This window comes from Sinocyclocheilus grahami, unplaced genomic scaffold (assembly GCF_001515645.1).
Source record: "Sinocyclocheilus grahami isolate Dianchi unplaced genomic scaffold, SAMN03320097.WGS_v1.1 scaffold134.1, whole genome shotgun sequence".
In the NCBI taxonomy this organism is placed as follows: domain Eukaryota; kingdom Metazoa; phylum Chordata; class Actinopteri; order Cypriniformes; family Cyprinidae; genus Sinocyclocheilus; species Sinocyclocheilus grahami.
The window spans coordinates 390,459-409,215 of record NW_015505313.1 but is presented as its reverse complement, the minus strand read 5'-3'; the positions used below and the strand labels follow the sequence as shown (position 1 = coordinate 409,215).

Sequence of the window (18,757 nt, the reverse complement as noted above, 5' to 3'; positions counted from 1 at the left end):
ATTGAGACTGTTTGGCATGTGATAGACCCAGCAGCCATGCTAATGACCACAGCCATGCCGCAAAGCACTTCCACTGCCCTGCAAGCATGTGCGTATGAGTGCTCGTGCATCAGATAGAGAGATGAAAGAGAACACAGAGAGACAGAAGCTGTAATTCATTAGCTCTGATGGGTATGTCTGAATGTGTGTTGATGTTTGTGTGTTGTTGTGAGATCTAATGAACTCTGAGCTATTTGTATGTGTTTGTGTTAAAGTATCCTGGCCATGTTCTTTATCAGTGTCTCCAATTCCAAAACACAGCAGGATCCATCATTCAGTTGCTCGTACTCTCTGTCCATCTGTCTGTCTCGCTCATCTTGCTTTCAGTCCACTTATCTTCTCCTTTCAAATATTTTTAGTTGTGCATCATGATTTCTATCTGGTTTTTGGAGTAGCTGATGCTCCCAGACTACAAAATGGGCTTTGCTCTTTCCCAGAGTTAGTATTCTTATTTGTTTTTTTGTAGTTTTTTTTTGTTTATCACAATACATAGGTCAGGATTTTGGTGGGTTACCTAAGCCCCTATTGATGACATAACTACAAAATGTGAATGTGTGAATGTAAACCATTCAAAAATAATAACAAATAGCTGTGTATATTATGAAAAAAACAAATCCAAAGACCAAGGCCCAATCCCAATTCTATTTTATACCCCTACCCCAACCCCTTCACCTACCCTTTCCCCTTGTCCCTTGAAACAGAGTGTCAAAGGGTAGGGGTGAAAATACTCCCCTAAGAATTGGGACACCACTACTATACCGTTACACGTAATCATACGTCATCTAGCTCCTACAATAAACGCACCTATACTGGTGTGCATTAGTGCCTTACCGTTCTATATTAATGAAGCTGCTTACTGACACACACACACACACACACACACACACACACACACATCGGAGATCACACAGCTCACACATCCAGGAGCAAAGAAACTTGTCAATGCTGCCCCCCGACTTTTATTAATAACAGTTAAAAAATGTTATCACTACATTATATTTTCCAGCAACGAGAGGATAAAATTGCTGTTTTTGAAGTAAACTCACTGTGCGTCTCCCTTCTCTATATATAAAAATCCTTACTCACACACACACACACACACACACACACACACACACACACATCGGAGATCACACAGCTCACACATCCAGGAGCAAAGAAACTTGTCAATGCTGCCCCCCGACTTTTATTAATAACAGTTAAAAAATGTTATCACTACATTATATTTTCCAGCAACGAGAGGATAAAATTGCTGTTTTTGAAGTAAACTCACTAATTGTAAAGAGAGATGCACAGACACACGTACACACAACTTTCATCTCTCTCTCTCTCTCTCTCTCTCTCTCTCTCTCTCTCTCTCTCGAATTGGCAATATTTGAGAAAAAGGTTAAGCGATTTCTAATTATTGGGGGAACTAGCCCCCCTCAATGTCTATGGTGGTTATCGCCCTGATCAGACATGAAAATATGTTGTGGCACTATCGTGCAGTCAGTAATGATATGACGTTTAGCAAACTTTAGCGATTTTTTGCAAACATTTCTTTAAATAACATGACTGTAAATATGAACTCACGACTGAATGTAACATAAAACAAATGATTACTTTTCATTAAAATCCTTATTAATGCTAATAATGCTTACATTTATGTGTCGTTTTGTTCGCTCGGGCAGCCATGTTGCCGCTGTAGCCGGTTTACGCTAAGATAATTCATACCCCTTCGTTTGAAGTGTGGTCCCGAAAAATCTTTGTTTGAAGGGCTATCTGGCCCTTCCCCTTCCCCCTCCAACAAAAAGAGAATCGCGACACCCCTACCCCTTCACGTGAACGCGGGGTATGGGAAAGGGCTAAGGGGTAGAAATGGGATTGGGGCCAAGTAACTGGTTTAAAAAAATAACAGTATTTGACATACCAAATAGTGCAAATTACCTCACCAGTGGTTATTATATTCTATGTTATTATAACCGCACTTATTTTATGCCTCAAATGTCCCTTGCATTAGTATAAAACACATATGCATAACATTTTTGAACAAGACAGCAACCAAGTTGAGAAAGATCGGGAAAATCATTGGAATATGGTCTGGGTTTCCTTACATAACATGGCACATGAAGCTGTTTAAATAATCTGAATTTATGTCATTTGTTAGTTATTGATGAAGTAACTTCATTCTTCCACAACATTTCCACTCACCCGCTTTACATCTTTTCCAAACGTCTCACTGTAACTGGTCCCTAGGATCTCAAACTGGACATGAGAGTTCGCTCCATTGCTTCGGAAGTCCATTAAACCAGTGAGCCCAGAAATCCGCCCCTGAAAAGAATGACAAATACAACTTCTGTTCAGAAAGAGATACATCATTTAAACCAGACCAGCTTTTATTGAATGCTACTGAACTTCAGCAGGCTGAATTGAAGAAAATTTAATCAGATCAAATTAAGTATAAGTGAGATGAATTGTAAAGTGACTTAAAACCTTTTGGATTGTATCTAGCATGGACCAGCCTCCATTCCAGGGTTTGGTTGACTTCCTCATGCAGTTCAGACTGGCCATGCTGTGCCACTTCCTGTCCTCTAATTTCCGGTAGAAGGCATTGGCCAACATCAGCACACTGTCATACAAGTACAGGCTAGACACCTAGAGACATAAACAACAAACAAATGCTGTGATTACTTTACATGCACATCATACACTTAATAACCTGACAATGTATAAAGTCATGTAAACACCTTAAAGGAATAGTTTTCCTAAAAATGAAAATGTTTTTTTCATTTACTCACCCTCATGTATGACTTTCTTGACACTCCAGTCCAGTAGGTGGCAAAAATGTTAACCCACTTCTTCTCATGTTTTAATTGCATATCAACTTAAAAAAAAATTTAACTTCTGCCACCTACCAGACTGTAGTGTGAAGTGCTGGATGGTACAAATGAAAGCAGAAATTCACTACACAATTTAATCTTCAGACCTGATCCAATCAAATACATTTTTCATTACATTTTCTCCTTTTGAGTTCTGCAAAAGATAGAGTCATACAGGTTTGGAACAACGTAAGAGTGAGAAAATGGTGACAGCAGTTCAATTTTACAGTGACCATCCCCTGTATTATATCAGTTGTAAAGATCCTAAATGGTTTATGCACAATCCAATCAGCTTATGTTTTGTGTGGATATCCGTTTAGTAATTGACAAAAAAATAAAATAAAGTAAAATAAATTAATAAATAGAATAGAATTGAATCATATAAGCATGTTTTTCTTGACTTTGTCAGGTTTTTATAATAATAGTTATCAGTGTTGTACATGGCAACATATTCAATCCCTAATAAAGGCATCTATGCTAGAACAATGCAAATCCTTTGACTTTGATGTGAATGGTGCATTATAATGGGTTTTTGAAAGTGACACTTCATCATGAAACCAAAGCATCCACTGACTAATGAAAGGTCCTGTTGTACTTTCAGAACTACTTGATTGCAAATTAAAATGGCTCTTTTCACAATCTCTAAAAAAACAATCTTGTGCATTGCTGTCTGTCAAATGCTTTGTCAGTTTCTCCAAGTGTGTAGGTGGCCGAAGCCTAAAAGTAGGGATGCACCGATACTGATACTAGTATTGTATCGGGCCCGATACTGAGCTCCTGTACTCGTACTCGTACTCGTTAAAATGCCCCGATACCAAACGCCGATGTCACACAGCATGAGATAAGTGCCATATTCAGACAAAGAAACACCGAACACAGAATAGACAGCAGAATTGAGTTATTAGAGATTAAGGATGTCTACGAAGTATATGTATGCAATTAATATAATGTTAAACATTCAGTATTAACACCTGTATAGCTGATGTGCGCGAGCTGTTAAGCAAAGCACGCTGAGTGGATGTGAGCGCGCGGCGGCGCAGATGCGCGAGCTTGTCAAGTGAATATACCTTTCTTACAGACATCACTGGAAAGTTTGAAGTTCGGTCAGATATGTCAAAAACAAGTAAGTGAAACAATGCACAAGTTATTTAATGGTAGGGAGGGAGAGAGAGAGAGAGCGAGAGAAAGAGAGAGAGCGTGCACACTTCTGTTGCGTGATCTTTGATGTTCACTCACTTAGCACACACATCATTTGGATTAAAGCTAAATCGTAAAAATAAGACCATTTATATGGGCATTCACTATAAACATCATTTATTTTCAGCCTTAGGCATACACGACTTTCTGGCGAAAGTGAATCTAGCAGCTTGTGTGAAATGCGCTAGGCTATACTACTTGTCCCTCTCATTCTGCACCAGTACAAATACGTGCAAGCGTTGCGCGTGTTTTGCTTGCTTGAGTGTTTCTGCATTATATGAGTGGCTTTGGAATATAAATCGCAACACGTTTCAGATGAAAAAAAACACGACTTCTATTTCTGAAAATATCACAGTTAGGAGATTTATAACGAGTGGTTCCCTGCATTATTACAGCAAAGCGCGTGATTACAGTACTAAGCCACTGCAATGGAGCAGCTCTAATGCTATTCAATTAAAGATGATGTACCATAGAGCAAAAAAAATATTAACAGTGAAAGTAACATAAACTTGTGTGAAAATAACCAAAGGATATACAGTCAAACCAAAAATTATTCAGAGACCCGATATCATTTTTGATATTTTTTTTACTAGTGGGTGCAGGACACTATAGTTCATTTATGTAAGTAAGGATAGCAAAATAAACTAAACTGTGACAAATTATATCCAAAAATTCTTGTTACAGTGGACTACCAGTAAAACTGATACAAATTTGGGAAGGTATCGGCAAGAACCAAAAATAAAAGTATCGTATCGGGCGAATACTGGAAAAAGTGGTTTCGGTGCGTCCCTACCTAAAAGATTCAAAAAAGTAACTGAATATGGGTGAACGACCAAGCCACGTACTAAAATTGTTCTCTAAGTTTGTGAAAGACAGATTGAGTGTGTGAATGTGTCTGCTGACTCCCTCTTTGAGACCAAGGAGACCCTCTTTGAGAGCAAGAGGAAAAGAAAGAGCGCTGCAGGAGATTTTTTGCATTGCTCTGCTCCTGCAGAGAGCAGCTATCATGCTGAGAGACACCTGGAGAGAGAAAAGACCTGAACGACAGCGCTGTTATCGTCAAGGAGACGAGAGTCTGAGGCCGCACGGCCAAACTCAATGTCCCCTCAGACATGTGATCCTAACAAAACAACACACTTATGAGCAGATCAATGTGGAGAGAGAGAGAGAGAGAGAATGAAGGCATGACTGAGTGAGGAAAGAATGTAAGTGGGGGATGCCGGGAGGAATAAAAAACGTCATTTTACAATGAAGATTACATATTCATCCACTCTCCTTAATAGCTGTCTACAAGACAGAAGAGAGAGCTTCACTCCTGCTGGAGCCAAGACTGCACCCAAATTCTTTTTTTCAAACACAAGGAGGAAGGCAAACAGGAATGAATTTGTCTGCCTTCATCCAGTTTGCATCCCTGCTAAGGTTGACAACCGGCCATTATAATACAGAATCATTCTGTATTTAAAGGAAAAGAATTGCATTTTGAATATGACATGCATTTTGTCCTTTATTTTAGCATCTTGCACCCAATCAACAAAGAGCACTTGTTGCATTTTCTACTGCATCTATTGCATCTATATATTCAGTTTCAAGTGTCAGAGTTAAAAGATTAGATACAATTGGAATAGAAAGCAAACCAGTAAAGATAGATGTGAAATGATGAGTTCGCTTTTTATGTCAAGGGTACAAAATAAAGCCAATCAATACAATTGTAGTGAATTTCATTGGTATTCAATGGATTTATTTTCATTAAAGTCACCATGAAATTTAAATTGTAAATGCTATTTTAATGCAATATTGGAGTGTTTACTATAAATAATTTATCTGTCAACATCAAATATATTTTTTTAAACAAAGTCATATGCTCTCATAATCTTTGATCAAAAACATGTAGTAATAAAGCAAAAGACAATGATCAAAATAATTCTTGGTGGACAAAATCAAGTTCTATCATACAATTTTCTGATTTAAGAAGTCATTTCACTTATATATAAAAAAAGACAAATCGCAGTTCCCTTTTTCATGATGATTTTGAATAATTTTGGCCTCTGTATCACCAGTTGTGGTTGAAGCAAAATTTCACTTGTTTTGTGAATCTGGGTAAAGCTGATGACTTGTTTTTTAACATAGATTTTGGTCCCACTTTATTTTAGGGACCAATTCTCACTATTAACTAACAATTAACTATAACTTTTTCCTCAATAAACTCATAATTTGCTTCTTATTAAGAGTTACTAAAGTAGTTGTTAAGGTTAGAGTAGGATCTAAAGGGAAAGTCTGTTTGGTTTTGTTTTAATGTGCTCATTGCAGGTATATCTGAAATAGATTATACCACAAAAATAGGCCATCTGATGCTGAAACTGCACTAAAATGACCTGAACTGACCTTGACCTGCAGATCTATTTCTGATGAATGAGTGTGAATTCACTGCGCTCTGAAAAAATGTTGCTAAGAAACGTACCTCTAGAGACTGCAGGTACCCTTCCTGTGGGTCGCAAAGCAGTGAGGAGATGCGATGGTTGTTCCTCATGCAGCGGATGTTGGTGTCCCTCCACAGAGGGAAGATCTGCCGGATCACTGTCATCCGGCCCAGAGCGCTGTGGACAAGCTCCATGATCTCTGTGTCACTAACCTCCTACACTCAGACAGACATACACACATACACAAAGGTGTAAAGTGTGAAAACAGACATATTAAAACCTACTGTCACAAAAAAGGGTAACACTTTATAATAAAGTTCATTTGTAAGTCATTTAAGTGATAAGTTAATGATGAACTAATCATTTACAAAACATAAGTGTGTTCATAAATGATTAATAAGTGGTATGTTAATATTTTGATCTATGTTTTGTAGACTAAGTTATAAATCATTTACAAGTGATTAGATAATAATGAACTAATCATTTACAAAAGTGTAAATGACTTTACGTTCACAAATGATTATTAAGTAATATGCTAACGATTTACAAATCTGTCGTAAGTTATCTTTAAAAAATAGCATATCATGAAATAATCAAACAGATCCTTAGTAAATGGTTAACAAGTTACTAGTTAATATATTATTAATCACTTATTGAAATGTCAACATTGTACTATTATCTCACAGCGTTAAAAAGACTCCACGTGTATCAGAGAAGACATCTGTCTACACCCTCACCAGTCAGCCCTTGCATTGCAATATACACTACAAAGTATTCAAAACCTGTTTTGTAAATGCATTAATAAATCATTTACAAAGCTTTCTGCATCCCCTAATCTAAAGTGTAAACTATTCATCACTTGTAAATGTGTTACATATAATTTGTAGCTTTTTCTAACCTGTTACAAATGATCTGTAGGTGCATACAAGGCATTTGCAACACTTTCTGCATCCCCTAATCTAAAGTGTTAACTACTCATCAGTTGTAAATAGGATCGAGTCAGTTAGAAACACCAAGGGTTCACACAAAACAAGGGGAGTCTGCTTTTAGCTATTACAGAATGATGCCCGCAGCTGGAACCAGCTTCCAGAAGAGATCAGATGTGCTAAAACATTAGCCACATTTAAATCCAGACTCAAAACTCATCTGTTTAGCTATGCATTTATTGAATGAGCACTGTGCTATGTCCGAACTGATTGCACTGTATTTTATATAAAATCATTTTCTATTATTAGCTGCTTTAAATTCATTTTAAATCTATTTTTTAAAATCATTTTCAAGTTTTTAAATTCCTTGTTTTATTGTTGAGATTATTTTTATGATTATTTTACTTCCTTTTATGTAAAGCACTTTGAATTACCATTGTGTATGAAATGTGCTATATAAATAAATCTGCCTTGCCTTGCCTAAAAAATAAAAATAGGTTTGTCATTTACACACTCTCATGTCTTTAGAAACCTGTATGACTTTCTGGCGTGCCTTTCTCCGTACAATGAAAGTGAACAGTGACCAAGACGTTCAAGCAAGATTATTAAAGCGATATTTCCAGTGAATGACAGCCTGCATTATTTCTCATAAAAAGCTATTATATGGGATCAGAATATTCGATATATAAGATTCATATGGATGATGCTTGTATGCTGCATTTTAGTGCACAAGCGTGATAACCCTTGGCCTTCATTTACTTTCATTGTAAAAAAGAGAGCAGACATTCATTTTATTTTTGAGTCACTTTCACTTTATCACGTTAACCATATTACACAATTTAAGATAATTTTTTGATATAATACTGGTCAAAACAAGAATCTTTTTAAACATTGTAAGTGTCTTTACTGTCACTTTTGATCAATTTAATATATCTTTGCTGTAAACATTTTTTTTAGAAATGTAATTCTGCATTACAGCAGGCCTAAACAGTTCCTCTATTTTCTAAGAAACAACGCAGGACTTATAAATGAGCTTTTGACTCACTGACCTTTATAAATGGAGTACATTCAGGTCATACAATGACTTTGATCTTACAAAATATCTTTCTATAATCTTGGCAGCAGTCTAAATGCTGGCGTTTGGACAAAAAAAGAAAAAGAAAAAAAAAGGTAGCAGGAGAATATACAGAGATCACAGTGCTGAGATGACTCACAGTGTGGAATGCTGGGAGTTCATAAGCAACCTCCAAACACATTAAATCAAAACAGGCCAGCCCACCATATAAATGATCTCTGATACACATCCCTGGTGAAGGTATTAATTATTCATTTATTCATGACTATAAAACATTTTACTGATCAACTGATCAAGGTGATATTAAGCAGAGTCAGGACTTCTGATGTCACTGTCTCTAATTAAATCACCGCAGATGTTTGAATCCCTGAACATACTGCATGAAATCTGTCATTTAATTAAACTTCAAGCGCTTGTGAAAGTAAAATAATATTCTGACATCTATTAATGGTCATAACCCCTGAAAATAACTGAAGATACATCTGTACAGGAGCTTGGGCTTAATGAAGCGATGACATTACAGGGAAAACAAATTAACCCCCCCATGTTTAATTTCAATTATTTCCAGTAAAATTATTTATTTAGCATCCTTGTTATGTTAATCATTCATTTGGAACTGGACTTTGTGTTCCAAACACTGATAAACAAAGTTCAGTTCAAAATGAATGAACTATACCAGACGTTCTGCCATGACCTTGATGGATGAAAACTGCAGAGGCTTAATTTGTGTTCTTTGGTGTTGTGGTGACCTTCATGTCGGCTTTGTGTCAAGGCACAAGCAAATTACTCAGCTTCAATTCAGAATAAGAGATAGACAGAAGCATCACAGCAATGTGACTCAGTGAACATTTAAACCTTTCCTGCCTCGAGGTAATGCATCGCGAGTTTTTCTCTTTTACCATTTCTAGGTTGAATGTGACTGTGCTTTAATTTGATCACACGGAAACTTTACTATGCAAATGAGCAAATATGAAATGAGGAGAGCCGAAAACAGGATTAGGATTAGAGACACATAAAACAAAACCATTACAGTAAAAGAGCCCTATATAATTTACATACGTTAGAACATTTACATTTCACGTCTAGTAACTAAGAGTGCACGTACTGTATATCATTACAGTCAATTTTATGAGAAGTGCACTCATGTGAGAAAATTACCTTTTTTTTTTTATATACTTTTTTTTTTCCCAATCTTGAAAAGTGTGTACTGATTGAAGTGGTGCATGACAGCATGTTTTGGATGCTCTTTATGGAATAAGTGGGCAGATCCTATGACTTAATGTCTCATATGCCTGAAGCAAGTTTAGTCAGCACGATACAGGGTCATATACTAGAAGAGAGAGAAAAAGACAGAGAGATGCACTACATGGCCAGACGTGGCCATCCCCTTCGGAATAGCAGGTTTTGCTAAACCTATTTCAAGAAAGTGCATAAAATTAATGCAGTCTTCATAGACAAGCACACATACTGTACCTGCAGCCATTTTCCAAAAATTAAACATAATTTGGTCACCTTCATGTCGTTCAAAACCTGTATGACTTTTTGCTCCAGTGGAACACAAAAGGAGATGCTTAGCTGAATGTCTAAGCTTTTTTCATACAGTGAAAGTACACATTTTCATATTTTCCAAGTAATATTTTAACTGAATGACAACTGGTGTTTTTGTACACCAAGCTATCATATGGGTTCAGAAGATGGACTACTTTTATTATGCTTGTATGGTGCATTTTGTCCTTTTTAACACTCCTAGTCCCCATCCACTTTCACTGTATTAAAGAGAGCACCTCTGATACTCATATCTTTTTGCCATTTTTTGGAATTGCCTTTTTTAAATGTGTCCAAATGGGATCACAAACCTTTTTCTGCTGAAAAACCTTTCCAGAAGAGTGAAAGCTCTTATATAGGTAAGGTAAGGGATGCCATGTGAATGGTTTTGAAATCATATTTGTTTGGCCATGTAGTGTAGATGGATACAGAGAGATAGACAAAGTGTTTTTGTATAAGCTTGTAGTGTGCTGTAAGATTTTAAACTCAAGTATGACTTTGTCATATTGTCAGGTAGTCCCAGAGAAGCAATGTAAAAACAAAGTTTTCTTTCTCTCTCTCTGTGCATAAAAAGACACTGTCTGATGCTGTTTTGTCTTATTGTGTAGAATTGTCTCTTGGTGTCAACACATCAAACAGAATCAGAGTTTTTATGACATTCAGCCCACAGCCATGCTCTCTGTCTTATTGAGTACTGCACTCAGTTCTTATTGGGCTAGACTTGTTGTGCTCAGCTCTCATTGGTTCTTGTAGGGCCAGACTCTTATTAGGTCTTGCTTCCACATCCAGTCCTCAGTCAACAGAGTGAGGGAGAGAGAGGAATAAGGAGAGCAAAACCGTGGCTCAGAGTCGTACCAGTGCAATAATCCACTGTCAGCTTTGCTCTAGCATGGTGACAGCATATTACATACTGAATGAGAGATGTGCCACATATCAAACACTGTAAGTTGAAATTGGATATGACGACAGCAGACTGAATTTGGGCTGTTTTCAGGAACTGACTGCCAACAGCTTCGAAGTCGATCCCTCTTTTCTGAAACATATTATGAATGTGTGCTTACCTCATTGGCATACACCCAGTGACTATCTTTGGATGCTAGATTCGTTTCCACTGCCTGCAGAAAAAAAAGACAAAAGAATGCAGAACAATTACTGTGATGAAAATAAACAAATGTTCTTGGTCTGCATACAAAAAATTATAAGCTCAATCATGGCGCAGAGAGCCAAGGACACGCTTTTAAAAAAGTACTTTTGTGAAACAAAGAAACATTCAAAGTTGATTTTCAACTTTTCAGAAGACATTTTGAGCTCTTCAAAAATTTGAGTGTCTGCTTCCTGTAGCAACGTAAAAAGATAACTTTGCATCTGTCAGAGTCACACTTCTTGCATCTTTGCTGATACCAAAATAGAGAACAGTGTGCAGCACAAATGGGGTCGGTGGAAACGATTGACTTTAAACACATGGAATAATGCAATCTTTAAAGGATAGTTCATCTTTTGACAATTCCGCCATCATTTACTCACCCTGTATTTCTTTCTTCTGAAGATAACAAAGGAGGTTATCTTGAAGAACTTTGGTAACCCAAACTGTTTTTGGGTACTGTTTTTGGGAACTTTGGTAACCCAAACTGTTACCATTGACTATATCTACTGTATGGACAAAAACACTGAGAATGTTTTTCCCAAATACCTTCTTTTATGTTCCACAGAAGAAAAAAATAGAAACGACATGTGGATGAGTAAATGATGACAAAATTTTTGTTTTTGGGTGAACTATCCCTTTCGGTTACAGGGACAGTACATAGTACAGAATTCCTAAGAAATGCAGTCCTGTGGGTAGAAATGCAATGAAATCACAACCTGTCAATGAAATGGAATAGCAATTGTTGGATATCTGGTTGTGAATCTTGACAGTGGCCACAGTGGAACATCTACATTATGTGAGATAGGAACACCTGCAGAGGGACAGACTGGCTTTCATGTTTAGGGAGTAGATATTGGACTAACCGCAGGCAGTAATGAAGCGATAAGACCACATTGCAGGAGACTGATCAAAAACGTTCCTTATCAAACATCCTGTCCAGGTTCAATTTAGGTGTATTCTATACAGAAAGAGATAGTGGGAGTGTATTTCTATGTCAGACACAGATAGATGAAACACAAAAAAACAAATTTTCCTGCTCAAGCTGCATTTCAAAGTACACATCGGATGCTGGAAAAGATAAATAAAAAACAGCTGGAGGTTGGAACGCCGCTTGCATGCATGCTTCAAAACAATAGAGAGTGTCTTGGTGGTTCTTTACATCAACATGAAAAAAATATTGATCCAAGTTCTTCTACTGAATTGCACTCGGATGCGCAGCACAGCACATGCACCACATGTGCTTCAGTCCAAGGGAGTGAATCACAGTCTTGCACTATGCTGGAAAGAGCAAGTGCATTGAAACAAGTGCAAGTGCACTGCTTTTCAGTCTATGCTTCCTGTTGTGCAACCAGTCAAACCCAGACCATAACATCATATTATGAATTTATATATCTTAGTACAGGGAAATCCCCAAAGTCATAACCAAAATCCCTTGCTTTCTGCAGTACGTTATACTGCAACTCTTTCTCTCTTGCTTGCAATAGATCAGAACAACAGGAGTTTCCATGACTGCAATCCTGTTCCACAACGACAAGGAATAAAAGTGAGCCTCGCTGACTTATTCAACTGAAACTCCTGATTTCATGAAGAAGACAGCTTTTGATCCCTTCATTCTTCATCTCAACCTTCAAAGTATTTTTATGCCTTTTTGTACTGTGACATCTTTTCCACTGCAAAAACTGTGACGTTATTAAGCAGAAACTGTGATCGCTTCCTTCACCACCATCACTTTATACCAGGAATCAAAGAGAGAACATACAGTAGCACATGATCCAACTTCAATGGTAAATTAATTGAAAATGTGAGGCAAAGGTTTACATGTGGTACACAACAGCGTTTGATTAATACAACTGTCTTTTTATTTAGCTTTATTAAGCAACATGTAGACATATAAAAATAACATTACTGTTCTACAAAATTAGAGACAGCATCACTTAAGGAACGACAATCAAGACTTAATAACTGCAAGTTTACTAGACAACTCTGCTGTGTTGATAATGAGAACAAATGATTCTGTTATTTGACTGTCAATTTATATTTTTTCACTACAGCAAGACTGTTTTGAAGCTGAGCTGGTTAAAACTACTGCACATGATCCAACTTCAATGGTAAATTAATTGAAAATGTGAGGCAAAGGTTTACATGTGGTACACAACAGCGTTTGAATAATACAACTGTCTTTTTATTTAGCTTTATTAAGCAACATGTAGACATATAAAAATAACATTACTGTTCTACAAAATTAGAGACAGCATCACTTAAGGAACGACAATCAAGACTTAATAACTGCAAGTTTACTAGACAACTCTGCTGTGTTGATAATGAGAACAAATGATTCTGTTATTTGACTGTCAATTTATATTTTTTCACTACAGCAAGACTGTTTTGAAGCTGAGCTGGTTAAAACTACTGTTTGTTTGCTGTTGGTAGACTACCACATTAAGGAAAGTGTAAAATGCATCCCAATTTTACTTCATTAACAGTGTAAATGTTTTAAGATGGAACTGAATTTTAATTTTATTTAACGGACTGACAGTCCGCCTTCTAGCTCCAGTCTTTGGGTATGAGAAAAGAAAAGATGCGCCTTTGCCATTTCATGCTGATTCCATAAAAACACTTTTCACAATTCTAGAACTGCTTTGGAGTGTATCTGATTGCTGTTATTTCACATGTAAATGATAAAATCTACAAAACAGTACAGTTGTTCTTTCTTTTAAGTCTTTGCATTTAATTTTATTCAAAATTGAGAAACTATCAGCTATTCAAAATGTATTGAATTTATCAATAACACTAGATGCACAAGAACATAATTACATGAGGGGGTCATTAAAATTAATAGTATTTATCTGTTCCAAAATTATTACTGACCTATTCTAACAAACTGTCTCTCTTGGTCCATTTATGTTGTTGTATTCAAACTAAAATCAATAAGACAGTCTACAGCATTTAATAGCTCACAAATTCCTGCTTTTTGTTAATAGAGACTTCCGGAACTCGTGACCGTTATCTGGCTATATATAAGTGAAATTGTTGGTTGAAAGCAGTTGCATTTCTTCCAGCATTTGAGCACTGATTGCAATGTCCCGTCTCCAGCTGTGGTGAACCTTGAACAAGACGAGCAGCAGCACTTTCTAAGCAGTGATTTTCTGTAAAAACCCTATTCGTTTTCTTTCTATCATTTCATCACACATGCATCATACATGAGTCCTTGTAAAATGTTAAGAAATGCTAGCGGATCAATGCATTGCCTTGATAAAGAAAAACATCTAGCCTTTTCTGTGCCCCATTATCATTTAACAATTCATGGAGCTCAGCTAGCATAGTGTTCCCAAGGTCATGGATTTGATCGCCAGGACTGATAAAATGCATCTATGCATCTTCCAAATACGTAAATGCAACAATAAAAAAATGATCATTCACAAGTTACTCCTCAAATGTATGTCTTTCTGTAAACTTTGCACAGTTGTTTTCATTAACATTACATGCACTCCCAGGTCTGCTACGGCCTGCCCTCTGTACCTGTTTGCCTCAATAATGCGTGCCCACTGCAAAGGTGGGCAAAGCTGCCAAATCAAGGGCTGATGAGAACTGAGCTGGGATTTGAGCTGTCCATCAAAATATTGATGTGTGTACACAAATAAAGACCTGTGGTAAAGGAAAAAAATAAATATGTTCTTGGTGAGTGGAAGCACGTATATATATCGCTCTCAGATGGCAATAACAAAACATTTCAAAACACCTCCATAATTCAATTCTCACTGGCAGAAGAAGCATAAAGGAATAAATGCATCAGTTGAAGTGGATGTATACTTTGAAATGAAATCCAGTCTGCTATCTGCAGTGCTTCTTTCCTGATTCGCCTCATCACATAACCTGCCTGTTTCTAAAAGGAAAAAAAACCCTGTCTGTTTCAGTTCTGCATTGATTTAATTGATTTTCTTACTGCTGCAGCTTGCAAGAAAGTGCAAATATTGTGTTCTGGTAAAAATATGAACAACACTAAAAAGGACAAACATGAGCCTAAACATGTCAGTTGCACCAGCAACGTTCTCCCTCTGCTTTTTCATAATGAATAATGATTCTGAAGTTCAGAATTAAACAGCTCGTGAAAAAGGTTGTGCCCTTGAAAGATGCTGTGCTAAGATCAGTTCTCACTTTCTCAGCTGTAGATTCAAAAAGGCATAAAGAAAAAAAAAATCCTCGGTTTTCCAGATGGGAAAATCTCATGGTCAATTTGAGGAGGAATTGTTCTTATGAAAGTTTGATGTCTAAACTCACATTCACGCAGGGTCAACAGCCTTACACAGGAGAAAGACGCTTTGCTTGAAACATGCTTCCTCTCAAAAGAAGGCTTATGGCCTTACCAAATATAATCCAGGGACACCAAATGATATCATAAGAGAGCAACAACACGGATGAAGAATTTGTTCATTACACCTCACCCCACGAAACCAGACAAAACATGTGTACGAGGTGAAACTAGAGTGCTAGGGATGGAATGCAGTATCATTTGGGATGAAATATTGTTCAACACAGTGAGACTCTCAGTGATTGGTCAACAGGGAGCTATAGTGAGTTCTGATTGGCCCTTTCATTAGTTTAGGAGAATGGAGAGAAATGCACACAGGTACAAACACATGTCTTCTTTATTGCTGCGAGTGCAAGGTGAATGCATTAACATCAGTTCCCCCACGACTCAGAAACATTTGTCTTCAGAATAATGCCTGACAAAGATTTCACAACTGTAATAAAATCACTATGCGCTACTCACAAAAGCACATTTGCCAGTTTTCGGCCAGGAGGAATGCTTGCACCGGTCATGTTCGCCTCAGAGATGCATGCTAACAAACAAAGCAAATCACAACGGGTGTCAATATTGGTTAGGCTTGTCAAAGACACCTGATTAGAGCCACTTCCCGTGTTGCCTGCTCACACATACCACCCCGTGGGTTTGTTTATGTATCTACACGCATTTCATGCGCATGACAGCGTTTTGACAAAAGCAAAGTTTACTGGCAAACCACCAATAATCCTTGGAGACAAACGCAGAGAAAGTGCGGCTAGGCTTTTCCATTACTGACAGACCAAGTAAATTGCTTTCCATGCTAATAGCCACAGTTTCACTTTTAAATTAAGCCAGGCAATAAACAAAACATGAAGATACTCTAAATGTACACAATAGAATTAAAATAAGAACATTGTATAATTAGCTTCTCTTTTTAATGACTACAGGGTGCTCCATTAAAGACAAACATTTGAATAATGTGTTTTTTATTCCTCAGGGAAGGAAGAGTCGATGAAAGGAGGAACTGCAAGCGGTTACCCTGTGTCATCGCATTAAATATCACTGCCAGAGAAAACAAATAAACAGAAATCTGCAGAGAAATGATACCGCAACCCGTGCAGCACTGTCAAGAGCTGTTTAAGCAGGTGGAGGAGAGATGGGAGGAGAGATGAGAGAGATGGAAACAGCCCTGTTATGCTTGAAATGTGGGAATGGACATCATAAAGAAAGACTGTTAAATGGTTTTGATCAAGTGAATTGAACCAGGCGCAGTCGCAAAGCACTAACTAGGTTATAAACAGTCCGTCTGGGAATCTCACCGTTATACCTTTGGGATCTACCCTCATCCATAATTCTGTTCTGTACAGTTTTAAGTCTGTCACACACTCTAACAGTTTGAATGATCTCCTCTGAACAATCATAAACATGCTCTCTCTCTCTCTCTCTCTCTCTCTCCATCTGTCTATGCCTCTATCTCTGTCTACCCATAAATACGTGCAACAAACAATCAGCTGAAAGCCAATGAGAATTGATTCCCTGACACTGAGATTTGTGGGAGAGCAGGATGTCTTTGATGGTCCAGGATTGAGTTCAGACTCTTGAATCAAACACCTACTGATTGCTGTCAATCCACAACAGCATAAACAACAGCAAAACAGACAGGGATCTGCTGCAAATGAGTCATGCATAAACTCTTGACCATTATGGAAAAACTACAGGACAACTCATTTTGGAAATCAATTCTCCCCTAGGGATGTGCAAAATCTGCACAATTGACTAGTGGAGCACAATAGAAGACATTTTGAATAACCGTTCTACTGTCTTTGTCCATAAAATAAATGTCAGTGGTGTTCAAACAACTTCACTGACTTTAATTGCATGGATTAAAAATATACAATTCTTCTTTCATGTTACACAGAAGGAGGAAAGTCATACAGGTTTGGAACAAAATGAGGGTAAATGAATGAATGAATGATGAATTATGCATTTATATAGCGCTTTATTGTGTATTGCTGTTAGGGCTGGGTTTTGACAAAAATTTCACGATTCGATTCGATTCTCATTCAGAAGCTTGCGATTCGATTCAATTACCAATTCGATTCAATATCGATTATTTTGGATATATATATCAGGTACAGTAGGCTACATGGCAAATTTTCTCAAGGGAAAAAAAATCTCAACTAATGCTGTAAAATATACATGAGAGTCAGTTAGTACTAGCTACATTACTATAATATTGAAGGTTAAAACTGATTTGTAGGCTACACAACTGCTAAAATTATACTTTTTTAATTTTTAAAATAATAAAGTTATAATTACATAATATTTCTACTTCAATTAGTTTTTGTTATAGGCTATAAACATTTAAATGGTGGCTGTCATAAAACTTGATGAATTTATTCAAACATAAATTAAAGACTGAAGAACAGTAAAAAATATAAGGAAAATGTTATATGGTGCATATATTTAGCAACATGCCCTAGGCTATAAACATTTAAATGGTGGCTGTCATAAAACTTGATGGATTTATTCAAACAAATTAAACACCAAAGAACAGTAAAAATTAAAAGGAAGATGTTATATGGTGCATATATTTAGCAACATGCCCCTCTCTACAGTTTATTTTTCAGCTGACTAATGAGTTTATGGACACCAAATATGTTTTTCTGAGGTAAATGTGACGTTACATGGCATTGTTTACAAGACGTTATATTGACGTCTTTGCGCGGCTGAAACACTGATTGAGCGATTGCATGAGACAGGATACGGATTGTAAAGTTGCACTCTTTCTTTTAACTTACCTTCGGATGTTTAGTCATGTTTATTTTGTGCTGAAACTGGTATTAATGTGGAGGAAATGATCAGTTCACGTGCACCTCGCGCTGCCGCGTCTGCTGAACTGAGGCACTACAGCGATCTGTCACTCCACATTAAACAGTGCCAAAACGGCATTTATTGTTTGAATACTGCAATACAATGGACAGACTTTGAAATCTGAGACTATGTTTCTTATTAAAAGTACCAAAGCACAATGCTTATTGCGATATATTGAATGGGAGGTGTGCTATTCCATCCATTAACTGAAAACAGACTAGACTATTAGATTCTTGGGATTTAAGAATCGATATCGTTCCGTAAAAATAAGAATCGATTAATATCGAAATTTTTTACCCAGCCCTAATTGCTGTACACCCAAAGCACTTTACAATCATGTGTGTGTGTGTGTGTGTGTGTGTGTGGGGGGGGGGGCCTCTCCTCCACCCCCACAAGT

The 18,757-nt window shown here is 37.1% G+C and overlaps 1 protein-coding gene across 3 annotated transcripts in view; it reads right to left on the bottom strand.

Moving 5' to 3' along the window:
* grid1a (glutamate receptor, ionotropic, delta 1a) overlaps nucleotides 1-18,757 on the bottom strand; it is a 309,894-nt gene that overhangs the window by 49,761 nt on the left and 241,376 nt on the right. For all 3 annotated transcript variants that reach the window (XM_016279802.1, XM_016279803.1, XM_016279804.1), the window contains exons 5-8: nucleotides 11,119-11,172; nucleotides 6,553-6,726; nucleotides 2,512-2,673; nucleotides 2,230-2,349 (exon numbers count right to left, since the gene is read on the bottom strand). In XM_016279802.1, coding sequence (XP_016135288.1) covers nucleotides 2,230-2,349; nucleotides 2,512-2,673; nucleotides 6,553-6,726; nucleotides 11,119-11,172 — 510 coding nt within the window. The remainder of the gene's footprint in view (nucleotides 1-2,229; nucleotides 2,350-2,511; nucleotides 2,674-6,552; nucleotides 6,727-11,118; nucleotides 11,173-18,757) is intronic.